The sequence below is a fragment of the Crocodylus siamensis genome, chromosome 4 (assembly GCF_052110815.1).
Source record: "Crocodylus siamensis isolate JL-2025a chromosome 4, ASM5211081v1, whole genome shotgun sequence".
Classification (NCBI taxonomy): Eukaryota; Metazoa; Chordata; order Crocodylia; family Crocodylidae; genus Crocodylus; species Crocodylus siamensis.
The window spans coordinates 162,621,583-162,635,336 of record NC_143398.1 but is presented as its reverse complement, the minus strand read 5'-3'; the positions used below and the strand labels follow the sequence as shown (position 1 = coordinate 162,635,336).

General features: G+C 38.9%; 1 protein-coding gene across 10 annotated transcripts in view; it reads left to right on the top strand.

The window, feature by feature from the left end:
• SPOP (speckle type BTB/POZ protein) overlaps positions 1 to 13,754 on the top strand; it is a 53,092-nt gene that overhangs the window by 29,320 nt on the left and 10,018 nt on the right. For all 10 annotated transcript variants that reach the window (XM_090044702.1, XM_090044707.1, XM_090044708.1 and 7 more), the window contains 4 exons: positions 9,269 to 9,410; positions 9,918 to 10,039; positions 10,549 to 10,700; positions 10,788 to 10,915. In XM_090044702.1, the coding sequence (XP_089900828.1) occupies positions 9,333 to 9,410; positions 9,918 to 10,039; positions 10,549 to 10,700; positions 10,788 to 10,915 (480 nt within the window). In that variant the 5' untranslated portion in view covers positions 9,269 to 9,332. The remainder of the gene's footprint in view (positions 1 to 9,268; positions 9,411 to 9,917; positions 10,040 to 10,548; positions 10,701 to 10,787; positions 10,916 to 13,754) is intronic.

Below are 13,754 nucleotides of genomic sequence, written 5' to 3'. Positions count from 1 at the left end.
ACCCAAAGAACTTTGTCTCCCTATGTCCTTAGACCCTATGTGCTTGGAAGCAGGTTTTACTGCACCTGGTCTCTCTCTGATAAAGGCTTATCCATACTCTTCTTAAATGCCTTCCTTGCCCTGTCTTCTGCTTTCATTGAAGATGATTCTACCATTTCCCTAAGGGGTTATTTGAATAGCTAGCTGCCCTAACATTTAGGAAGTCCTCTCTGAAGTTTTAATCTCAATGTGCCCTTTGTAGTTATGAGAAATGAGGGTCCAGAAAAAAACATTTATTTTTTTTCCTCTAGTCCATTAAGCCTGGTATGGAAAAATTGGCAGTTTTACATCTCTGCATTTACTTGTAGTTTTACTGTTTCAGAAAACACCATGTAAATTTGCTATTTAAGGGAGTTGATGATAATTAATGATAATGCATCTAAACAAGTAGTAACTAACAGAGATGAATGGAAAAAAAAATATTAGACTTTCCTAGAACTGTATTGTCTTATATTAGACATTCAAAAGTGTGACCTGGGGCTGCTAAACACTGCTCCTGGGTCAGGAAATAATCAGTAGGGCAGGCTAGCAAGAAAACATTTCATCATGCTTTGAAATAGGTCACATCTTGCTTTAATTGCCAGTGGAAGGGTTTTTTTTGCAGCTGGAAGCAGTTGTTTACAAGGTGAAAATTAATCTGTCTCTTAACCTTTGAGATGACTGTATAGGGGTTCTCTAGAGACAAGTCCTGTTTGTTATTTGTATCCAGAAAAACAAAATACTGACAGACTGTAAACAGGCAGTTCACACAAGGTCTGTAGGACAGCATTCTGCTGATGTTGCCTTTAGTGACTTTGTCATTTGTGCATTCACTGTCACCTGTCTCTTCTTTTACTTGCCAGGGAAAGACTTGGTGTCCAAACTTTATTAAATGTCTTCTTAAAACCTGTACATGCAGAAGCCTGTCTCAGCTTTTCAGTTTGTTCTCAGGATAAAGATGCTAGGTCTGTTACTAAGAAAATATGAACTGGTAAAATGCTGGTATGCAAATAAGTACTAAAAATATCCCAAATTGGAGCTTCCAGAACTTTGAGCCAGTAGACCACTGCCCTCAGCAATTCAGGTGAACCATCATACAATCTTATAATTTGAAAACAGGTAATGCATAGAGGTACACGAGTACATCGGTCCAGTGTGCTCTTAGCCTTGTTTGCAACAAGAGCACACTTTTGGCTTATATCCAGTTTATTGTCCACTGTAACTCCCAGGTCCTTCTTTGCAAAGCTACTGCTAAGCCAGTTGGTCCCAAGCCAGTAGCAGTGCATAGGATTGTTCCACCCTAAATGCCGCACTTTGCACTTGTCCTTGTTGAACCTCAGGAGATTCCTTTTGGTCCAATCATCCATTTTATCTAGGGTTCTCTGAATCCTAGTCCAAACCTCCAGTGTAACCCACTATGTTCACTGGAGGCATGCTTCCTTAGACTTCGAGCCCACTGAAGTCAATGGAATTATGTGCAGAAGTAAAGGTGAACAAGTGTATAAGTGTTGAGATTTTGTGCGACAGAAGATCATTGCAATCTAGATGCTTCTCCCTTACTGGCCCATTTTAAAATGTAACAAAATCTGCTGGAATGCAACAATTCTATTAGCACTCTGTCATAACTTTAATACCACCTAGCTGTCTCAGCCATATGGGGGAAACAATGCAAGATCTATCAGACTGAAGTTATTTATAGAAAATTAAATTGCCCTACATGTCTCAAAGCAGGACCTACCCCAAGTATATCACCCTAGCTAAGGTTTTCATAGAATCGTAGAAGTTGGGTCTGAAGGGACCTTGTAGATCTTCAAGTCCGACCCCCTGCCTGGGCAGGAGGAAAAACTGGGCTCAAATGATCCCAGCTAGGTAGGCATCAATCAAGCCTCCTCTTAAAGACCCCCAGGGTAGGAGCCAACACCACTTCCCTTGGAAGTTGGTTCCAGATCCTAGCCGCCCTGACCGTGAAGTAGTTCTTACGGATGTCTAATCTAAACCTACTCTCCAACAACTTGTGGCCATAATTCCTTGTTATGGCAGGGGGCACTAGGGGAAACAAGGTCTCTCCCAAACCCTTCTGGTCCCCCCTAGTGAGTTTTATAGACGGCCACCAGATCCCCCCTCAGCCTTCGCTTGTGAAGGCTGAACAGGTTCAGGTCCCGCAGTCTCTCATTGTAGGGTCTGCCCTGTTGTCCCTGGATCATGCGAGTGGCCCTCCTGTGGACCCTCTCAATGTTGTCCACATCCCTCCTAAAGTGGGGTGCACAGAACTGGACACAGTACTCCAGCTGTGGCCTGACCAGTGTTGCATAGAGGGGGAGGATCACCTCCTTGTCCCTGCTAGAGATGCAGGGCCAACCTCCCTGAGGTCACTGATTCTTAAAAACCTCAAAGTATGGAGATTCCACAGCATATCAATTTGTGCATCTTGATTTTTTTTTTCTTCCATGGAGTACAAAGTTTGCTACCTCTGAAAGACTATACACAGCTTTCTTGAACTGTGGTAATAGAGTGGATGTGAAGATGGGACAGGCCAACGGCTTTAACAGATTGTGTACTCTTTGCTTTGAAAGGGCAGTTGGTAATCCTAGACTCTTGAACTTTATTCCCATCTCTGACACAGAATTGCTCTATGTTCTTGAGTAAGTCACTGCACTTCTCCAAATCTTTCACACTTTAGTCAGTTGTATTGCTGTATATTTATCCTTCCAGTGACCTTTATACCTGGCTGATACTCAGAAATATAACTGATTTTGGCATTCCCTGTGTAGAGACTGTGAAAGAGGAATGCATTGAAATAGAAAGGTTTTTTAAGTATTTCTGTGGAAACTGGAGCTTTAAAAGGGACTTCTCCTGGCATATTTGATGGGCAGTAGTAGCCTTCAGTTTTCTAAATCACCAATAAAAAAAAAACAAAACAGCTAAATCAAATCTGTAGACCCTAAACCTTGTATTCATGCTACAAGACGTTGCATTGAACAACAGTGTAAAAGAGTAAAAGAAAGATTTAACAACTCTTGATAGTATCAGGGGTTCAGCAACCTGTTGGTAAAATAAATGCCTCCTGTCCACTGTTAATCTTTTATGCCATGACATGGGAGTTATTAATTTATAGAGCAGTCTCAACACCACCACCCCCCAACCTTTTCCTGGACACATTGGAGGATTATTTAGCTCTGCGGTTAGCCTTGATCTCTTTTTTTATAAGGTATATATTTCAGAATGGTGCATTATATTTATGTGACTCCATTTATGGTGTCCCATTGGATACCCCAAAATGTCCCAGTTTTCAAAAAAGTGACCAAAATCATGTCGCTTTTAAAAGTGTATTATTTATTTATAGAAAGACTATAATATGCTTAGTCTTAAATTTAGTGAGTGAATAAAACTGCTTATTATCCAAACTCTCCAAACTCCATTCTTTTTTTCTCTTCCATGTTAAAAAAACACTCTTTTTCGTGTATCTAAACACCGATTATTGTATTTGTAACACATACCTAGATGTTGCACACATTTTAGTCACATATCTGCTGCTCATTTTCTGTTTTAAAAAAATGTTATAATGTGACCCATACTTTTCTCCACAGTGTAGATCTGTTTAAAGAAGTACTGTTCATTTTGACTGAAACAGAGTTGACAGGAAATTTTTTGACCTCTGGGGCCTTGCTTCCATCTGCTTCATTGTATTTGGGTTTCATGTTGACATGTTCCTTTTCACTTTGGTGTCATCTTCAATTAAGTTTCCTTAGTATCGTGTGATACTAATAGCACCTTAGCCTCACAATGAAAGACTTTTTGTTGAGCTCTCTGTGTAGTGCTTTTTGTTAACCTTATAATGCCTTTACACAAAGTTTCAGTGAGCTTTACTCTGCAGGAATATACTACATACTGACTCTGTGGTTTACTATTTCAGGAAGAGCTACCTAGAGGGAGCCAAATGAGATCATTCTGTGTTAAAAATTTAAATCTGACATTCTTTTGGGTACAGGGGTGTGTAGAAACTCTTGAGTATAATTCTTAATGGTATTATTTGTTCCATTCCAGAAAGTTTTATTTCTTATGACAAACCTATTTTCTCTTGCTGTTACCAAAATATGTTGGCCTTGTTTCAGTTTATTATTATAGCAAGGCTTAAAGCAGTCCTTTTATTTGCAGTGTTTCTCACTCTTGAGTTGGGAGCAAACCTGCTGCTTCTAAAATATTTTACCATGTATATCTTCTGGCAGAAGCTAATGGAGAATTAGAATCTGACCAGTCTTCTTTACCAAAATGCCTTTTTTTGTGTGTGTATTCCATACAAGTGAAATTAAAATAATATGATTCTCCTGTCATTTTCTTCACTACTGACACTATAGATAAATTCTTATCTTATGTCCAAAGACGAGTATGAGTGTCACCAGCCCAAACATAAAAATAAAGAGAAAGTAAACTCAGAAATTGAAAAGGGAAAAACTTAGCAGCTCTGTTACCATTTTAAATTGCTAACACTGAAGAGAGATTTTTTTTTCCCCCAAAATCAAAATCTGCTTTTCTAAGAAATCCTCCAGCCAAAACAAAAGTGCATGAAAACCAAATATTTTAAAGGTAAAAAAAGATATTTTGTTGTTGCTGTTAATAACCTTCTAGGCTTCCTTTTATATATCCTAAAGAAGAAAATACCTAGAAAAGTCAGTTTTCAAAAAATTACCTGCAGCCTATGATTAAAATTTTTAAAAAATCGAAATACCTCAGTGGCATTGCATTTCATCACAAATTGTCCCGTGAACGAGGTGTTAAAATTTTACATAATAAAAACAGAATTTAGGAGCTATAATACCTATTTATCTCCCTTTCCTTGTTCAGGTTTGTTTTGCTTGTTCCTCACCTGCAGATGCAAATAGGTGGTAGGGAGCAGACCTGCAAATGCAAATAGTTGGTAGGGACCGTTGTGAGCCACAGACCTCTACCCCCCTACATGCCCTGCAGACATCCCTACCCCCACTGGACCATGCACCTACACAGCCTGCAGCACCTCTCCCCTCCCCCTCATCCTGCCACACCATGTTGCCCCAGATTCACCCTCAGCTTGCCTGGCCGTACCACACTGCATTGCCCTTTCCCCTGGAACAGGGGCACATGGCAGAAGTCAGAGGAGGGAAAAGGAGCCCACAGCTCATTCCACTGTAGCCTAGTCTAGGGACTCTCAGCCAGAATGCCAGTACACCCTGGCATCCTGCAGTGCCTTGGGATCTGTTCAAGGATGTTGCAAGGTGCCACAACATATTAGCACTGTTAGGTTTACAAATATGGTTCACAAGATGAAACCCAGAGATTTCAAACAAATTCCTAATTGTGGCCTTTCTGAGTGCTTTGCAACAGTAAAGATGGCTGTGTTATTTTTCTGTAGGCAGAAAAAGAAAACAGTAAGAACGTTCCAAGGAGTACGTGAAATCTTAAAAGGTTGAGAACCACTGACATAGACAAAGGAGAAAACATGTTTTAAATCTCTTGAAACTTTTACTATGGAGAAAAATAAGAAATCTGTCCCCCAATCAGTCTACACATAGTAGTAGCATGGCAGAATTCTTTTGCTTATCCACCTTAGTGTCACGTGTTACAATTTTGTGCAAGAAAGTTGTTGTAAAATATCTTCACCTGAATAACATTTCATAAAATCTTTGCTAAGTTTACGCAGTGCAAAGTTTTATATCATTTCACATAAGCATATACATTCAACTAACATAAGAAGGCACACAATGAATAGCTTATGGTTTTGGAAGCAAAATACAAGAGTAATCAAGTCTCTCTGTCTGCTAGCGAGTTAAACCAACCATTCTTGTTTCTGCCACTGAATGCAAAATACTTTCACCAATTTGCTAAGCTTTTCAGCACCTACCTTCTTACAAAGATTTGACAAAATCATTTTCATATGCTAAAGCATGCTCAGTTGATGATGATTTGGCTGGACAGGAGTTGCAGACCTCTTAAAAATTGACAACATCCTAAATTTAAATGTTCTGCCATCTGTGGTTTTAGTTTTGTAATTTTCCACCATTTTGACTCAATGAACTATGACACAGCTTTCTTAACAAGTATGATTCTGTATGTTCAGTTATAAACAGTGGAAGGGAAGGAAATAGTTCAGAATTTTGTTCCATTGGCCATGTTTCACTTTTTCCTTTTGTATTTAGGTTTATTCACGTTAACTAAATAACAGATTTCCATAGTGTCTTTAAATTGCTCTTTATATTTTTATGCTTGTGTGGATTCAGTTCTTAATTAGATCAAACAAGATTTCTTCCAAGACTGAAACAGTAGTGTCATTAGTCTGTGATCTGTCAAATGCCTCCAAAACCTACTTTAATTGCTCTTGTATGTTTTAGATCTTCTCCACAGAATTGCTTGTTGTGTAAAATGTATAATGCGTTTTGATCAAAGTAGTCTGCCAGCCCAAAGCAAATTCTAAAAGGTGATACGTAGAGGTATCTTCCTGAGAATTCTACTGATTACTGCTGTGAAAAATATATATCACAGATTCAGGCAACTGTGAGCCTGATAATAGTTATATAAGAATCATTTAAGTGTCCATAATTTGCTTTAATCCTAGAAGATATTGATATGAAAATAAAGCCTAAAAAATAATTGCTTGTGTCAGATGTTTACCACTTTTGCAATTGAAAAATGTTTTTCTTTTTAATCATTTCATTATTTAACCTCATTGTAGAGCACATTAATTTCATTCATTAATATAATGAAATTAATTAATATAATTTCATTTGCAATTTAAATGGCATGTGCAAAAGCATTGGACTCAATGGGTGTGTCTACACGTATATTTACATTGGCTTAAATTTACTATGCAGTAAACAGGAATAGGCTGGCATCTACACGTGCAGGCATTACAGCTAGTCCCAAGTCAGTCCACTCACACACTGTTACTGCACAGTAAGGCATCTACATTCATGTTACTGTGCAGTAACTAATCAAGCATAAATTTGATACCTGCATGATGTAAGTATCAAATTTACATTCAAGTCAGCATAAGTTGCCATATTTACTGAGCGGTAATTTTGGTTACTGAACAGTAAACGTGCATGTGTAAACGTGCCCAATATTGCATACTTGTCTTTTCTGACATAAAACCAGTACATTAAGTAGGAATGTTTTTGTATGAAATGCTTGTAACCCCCTTGTTTGCTAATTTTTCTTCTTCTTTTATTTGCAACATTTTGGTAGTGTTAACTTAAGTCTTCCAGGAGGAATGTAACCCAGGCAGTTTTTAGTCATTTGAGGATTTGATTTTGTGTTGCATTGAAGATGATGCAGTTGGCATAAAAAGAAAGATCAGGTGTTGTTCAGTCTATGCCTTTTTGCCCTTCTGTTGCGGTTGTGTTTTAATAGTATAATCAGGCATTGATTATTTTTTTCCATCATCATAAATTGCGTGGCGTGATCAGAGACTATTACTGAATGAAAGTGATGGTGAGGAGCCTGGACTTGGGAGTTGAATGATTAATTAGTTGGTTATGGTGAAGAATGTCCTTACCTCATTTAAAGCTCAAACACTCCTCAGTGGTGTGCTTGTTCACTTTACTAAATAGTTTTTATTCAGTGGTAAGGTTCAGTGTTAGCTGATACTTTTTCTGCATTTCTTAATCAGTATTCTCTTTTAAATCTAGCTACTTAATTCTATCTCCACAACTTCCTTTAACTTTTTTTTAAGTTGCCTTCATTCACAGATTGACAATAGAACCTAGTGGTTCTATTTATAGGTTTACATCTACATAAAAATAAACTTTGAAATGCATTTTATAGTCATGGAAGTATGTTGGTGACATCATTCAGAAACCAGGGAAATCCTGGCTTCTTTTTTATATCCTGTAGTATAAAGCTAGTAGTGTAAGTAGGAATGGGCAAGCAGGGCACCAGCTGTGGGTGCCAGTTTAGAGGAGGCATCAGAATGGTGGCACTAGGGAGGCTTCACAGTGACAGCAGCAGCCTATGCCATGGTGTTAGTAAAGCCCCATTTGTGTGTGGAAGCTATGCCATGGGAGCAGCAACCTGCACTGGAGCATAGTAAGACTCCTTCCTTCAACTCTTCTGACCACCATTTTTGCCCAGAGTGTCAGACTTCCTAATTATGCCTCTATATAAGCAGCTGAATTCATTGTGAGGGCTTATCTTGATATCATAAGTTGCATATAACTTCACTAGCATATTGGTATAGAAGTGTCTGCAGAGAAGCTGGTATGTTTTGGACTATCAAATTAACCACAGCAGTTACAAGACAGGGTGGTAAAAGGAGAGAGAGAGAGAGAACAATATAAGCCTTAACATCCAAGCTTTAAGAGAGAGCGTAAACTGAGGCTTATGCTGGTGGCACTTTGGCTACTATAACAGCCACACCTTAGGTTTAACGTTTGGACTATGTTGAACTATTTAAATCAGGAATGAGACAATGAATCTAAGCCAAAGCGAGAGTGTCCTACTTCAGCCTTGGACTTTGGGGACCCATATTCTATGACTTATTTTGAGGAGTTAATATATTAAAAAGATGAGTTAACATTGTGTTTGTCACCATCTCTTTCAAACACTAATATTACCATATTTTCTGACATAAAACACACACTTTTGTCCTCTAAGAATCAGCCTCCCAAAATGTTTTAAGCAGGGAAGCTGTTCTCTTTGGAAAAGAAGCACCCCTAGAAGCATTGTACATGCCATGCAGCTGCCCAGCAAACTGAAGGGATAAAGTCTTGTGTTAACCCTCTTACAGCTGTGTTTATTGGCTGAAGAATATAGTTTGTGCCTGAAGCAACTGGTGAGCTGTTGGTAATATCTTGATGAGGCTTGTGGTGCAGAAACAGCACTTTATTTTACAAGAACTTGTTTAAAGAACTACTTACAGTAAAGAAGGAACAGTCTTTCTATTGCTTTTTGCCTAACCTTGTGTGACATAGACTGTCCAGGAAATGTGGCGTCACAGTTTACACTCTGCTACAACAGAAAGTTCCTGATGCTCAACTTCCTGGACACTCTGGACCCACTTGCTGTCACACAGTCGACCGTGACTGGAAGAATCTTTATATGTTCTGCCTTCCAAAAACGGGATGCTTGCGTTATTTGGTGGGGGAGGGTGTTGTATGAAAGAAAATATGGTATCTTAGCTAAAGGTATTGAAATGAGAGATGTGCCTGACTCAGTTCATACACTGAATATCTGCAAGTTCTAACAGAGGTGCTGGCTTTTTCCTTTTTTTGTGGCCTGGCAGGGTGAAGACCTAGTATAATTTTCTTTCACTGAATTGTGAATCCTGTTTAATCTTCAAACTGGCGATGTCAAGGGTGCCGAGTCCTCCTCCTCCGGCAGAAATGTCGAGTGGACCTGTAGCAGAAAGCTGGTGTTACACTCAGGTACATTCACAGTGTGCTCAGATGTTCACAAGGTACTAAGATCAGACCACCCAGTAAGTTTGATAAAAATCTGTTCAGAGATTTTTCCAAACTGGATTGAGTTACAAGCATTATGTTGTTCCATTAATAAGCATGCTGTTCTTTTCTTGTGGCTCTGTCTGTGGAGGCAAGCAAGCTGAGTCAGGTCATACAGCAAAGTGGAGATTGTATATATGTAGACACACTTTCCATCCTGTGTAACTTTCTGAAGCAGATTGAGAAGTTGGCATAGAACAGTTTGGACTACTAGCTGTCACAGCGTTAGATTCATTTGGTACTTGGCTAATCTTTTTGCACTTGAAAGATGAAGTCAGGTGACTTGATGCAACCTTCTATCAATGGGCGTGGACAGAACAATTGTCTTAGTGCTTTTCATGGGTTAGTACCATAGTGACATGTTTATTTTGCCCTTAAGCTTCCCATTGTACAGTTGTGTTCCTAAATTGCTTCTTTGTTTTGTATTTTCAGATTAAGGTGGTGAAATTTTCCTATATGTGGACCATAAATAACTTCAGCTTCTGCCGGGAGGAAATGGGTGAGGTCATCAAAAGTTCAACCTTTTCATCAGGAGCTAATGATAAACTGAAATGGTAAGAAACCCAGTAGAAGATAGTCATACTATATGCCTACTTTGTTAGAAAAGTTACTATTTTATGGCATTGAGATGTCAAGTGTGTATATATATATCACAGTGGGTTTCCTGCTCCTTTAACATACAACATACACATAAGGAAGAGAAGCTATCCCTACTATGCTGTTTGGATACAGAAAACATACGAATGCAGGATCTGTCTCTATAGTTCATGGAATTTCTTGCTAATGGAGGCCATTGATAAGTATGTTGCCATGTCAGAAGTTCAAATTAATTTGCTTCTAGTCACATTCCTGTCCCTGGATTTGTATTCCAATATGTGTCCATATTGGAAAAGTAATGAAAAAATGTATTGTTCTGGTCTTCTGTACCTTTCCACTTCTACAATCAGTGTAGCAGAACTTGCTTGCTGTAAACTCTTAACGGAAGAGCGTTTTAGACTTTACACAAGTGCATGAACTGCTAGAAACTTTTCCTGAGATCTCATTAACATCTTTGTTTCTACAGGTGTTTGCGTGTCAACCCTAAAGGCTTGGATGAAGAAAGTAAAGATTATCTGTCCCTCTATCTTTTGTTGGTCAGTTGTCCAAAGAGTGAGGTTCGAGCAAAGTTCAAGTTTTCCATCCTGAATGCTAAAGGAGAGGAAACAAAAGCAATGGGTATATGTAGCCATTTATTGTCTGCTGTTATATTTGCTCATGCTAGCAGGCCTGTCATGTGTTTGAAACCTTATGTATCTTTTTCAGAGAGCCAGCGAGCATATAGATTTGTACAAGGCAAGGACTGGGGATTCAAGAAATTCATTAGAAGGGACTTTCTTTTGGATGAGGCCAATGGACTTCTTCCAGATGACAAACTCACTCTCTTCTGTGAGGTAAGTCCTTAATCGGCTGAAATCATAGAAGTTCTATTGACTTGTATAGTCATTTGTGGTCTTTAGGGAGTGAGAACGGAGACTTTTGTGAGGAATATTTACTGTATATGCATTTCTGTATGTTTGATTATTTTGCTTATAAGGATTGCATTTGAACTGAAGCCTTGCAAGGGATTGAGAGTATACATGCAGTTCTGCTTCTGCTAATGATATTGAAATTGAAAACTGTAGGTCAGTCCTGTTACGGCTTGTTCTGGAATAACATGGTAATGTATACTTCTGAAGAGGACAGTAGTGATGACCCACGCAAATGGTAGTTAGGCACTGAACACCTTTTGGTCCTGAAGGGAGTGAAACTTCACATGCAAAGTGGCCTGCTATTTCAAAACCTATGCCTGTAGCATTGAACATGTAATCTTTTGCTCTTTTGCTGTTGACTTGGCTTGTGAAAAATGGTTTTGAAGGTAGTTATGTAGACCCACTTCTAGAAGGATGTATTGAGTGATCTTTTCTGAAGTAGCCAGTGGGTGCATCTGTATGTTTATTAATGTGCAGTGATTACTGCACATTTAATTTAGTACTTGTATAACCAAGTACTAAATAAATGCTCAGTAACCAGAGTTTAATGTGCAGTAGTGCCAGTGAACATCTTTTTAGTGATGCTGCTGCACAGTTAGCGTCTTGTGTAAGCACGTCGTGTTCCTTTGCTCCAAAAATTTTTGTCATGAATTTGAATTGGTGTAGTGACCTAAATGGGAGCACCAAGTGTGCACAGTGAGACCTTTTGAAAATCCTACTAATATATTTTTAGAATCAATACCACATTAACACAAGAATGGAATTTTCTGAAGTGCACTAGTAAAATTTCAGTGGAACTTGTGCCTGGTTGCTTTTGAAAATCCCAGCTTTGGTGTTTGTGCATCCAGGAGTCTTAACTAAAATTACACATTCCTGCAACAAGTTAGTGAAATTTTTAAAAGGGAGTCTCCTTTAGTTTATAAAGGGTACACACAAGTGTGCTGAATGTATTGAAAGATCCCACCCCACCTTCTTCCTAGGGAGCCTATAAGGATTGCATTTGAGCTAGGAAGAAGGTGGGGTGGGATCTTTCACTACATTCAATCCTCAGTTTCTTCTCGTTATTGTGAATGGTATCTTGCCTCCAAGTATTAAAAGACATGCAGGTGCACTGGAGCCATAGACCAAAACTTCCAGACCAGAATGCCAAAAGTTAGCTTTCTAAAATTAGACTTCTGTATTAAGCCTGAGTTGAGCCATCCAGGTCAGAAAATGTAGGTCTTAGGTGTAGTGCTTAGTCTTTCTCTGGCCATGCATACTATATCCCTATCCTTCTTTTTTACTGCAAAATAGTACTTGTCATAGCTGTGCATTTTGCTAGGAAATAGAGCTAGCCACTTTTTCTGTTTTAACTCCTGCCATATTTTTCATGAGATTAAACCTTAACTTCTTCCATATTAGCCTCCTGAACCAAAAGAGAGATGGTTGTATTGCCTACTTTCTTTTCTAAATAAGCTCTATTTTTTATATGATTAGATACTTTCGTCAGACAATTTATTTAATTATTGACTCATTAGTTGAGTGTTCTGGCTGGGACCCTTAGATAATCATTTATGGCGATTTGTTTTATGGTTGAAGTGTCTTGGATGAGGCTTGTGGAACCTGAGCAGAATTTGCTTCTTTCTTTGAATCGGTAAGGTGACTGTTAAGCAGATCTTATTTGTTTGCACCTGTGATGTCTGAGAACTAGAAAAGAGCTTCCAGAAGAAGGTTCCCTTCATTGCAATTCTTCAGAATTCCACAGAGATCCAGATTCCATCTGCCCATTCTTTCCAAAATTAGTTCCAGATGCTTCAGAGGGGTCTGTCCCCATCCCCCCGCTCTCTCCCGGGTAAAGAAAAAAAATTGCTCTTGGCCTTTCATGGCATTTCTCCTCTCCTCTCTTCTGTTCGTGTCTGTTGGAAGTCTTTAGTTTTATATGCTGCTGATGTTGGAGGGAAAGGGATTGCAGTTTGCAAGCTTGAGTTGTTGAGAAGGAACTTTTGCTGGCTTTTGCTGATGCTTTAAGTTTCTTACCACATAAACAGGTGTGCCATATGCTCCTCTAACACTTTCCTGCTGGCCACAGGTGCTGAGTGCTAGTGCTTGCATCTGTGCTTTCCTTCAGCAGGAACGTTTCCCATGCAGAAGCTCTCTAAGGACTGAACAGCACTTGGTGTTGAGAGACTGTTGCGTGGGGGGTGTCTGGTGTGTGGTTTTTGCAGTTTTGTATAGACCAGAAGATTGCTGAGTGAGTGTCTCTCTTCAGCACTTCGTTATTGTTTTGCTAGCTTTTTAAAAATGTCCCCAGACTTTTTTCACATCCAGCTCTCAACCTTGATACTGCTTAATTGAGAGTACCTTAAGGAGGAGGCTAGTGACCTGTGTCAAGCATTTTTTGTCATCCCGTTTTGTTTATCAATTTGGAGATTCTTCGAGGACTGTTTGCAAGTGTAGTTTTACTGTCAGTCTTTTGACTGCCTTTGCTGTTAAATCACACTGTATTAGTAAAATTGTGAAATACAGAGGATTAATTCCTCAACCTAGAGAGAGTGGAGACTAGTCTTTTCTTGGTATGTTCTTTGAATGTGTACCACTTTAACTCCTGTATCTTTCTTGATCAGTCTCTTGTTTCCCTGCTAAATCTACGGTAATGGCTCCCTGCTGAACAAGATAATCTTTGTTCCCCAACCAAGACTATTAAAAATACCTTTAATAAATCTGTGGCTAATTTGTCATCTGAAAACAGTCTTCCCTTGAGCCTGCTAGGCTATAAATGTAG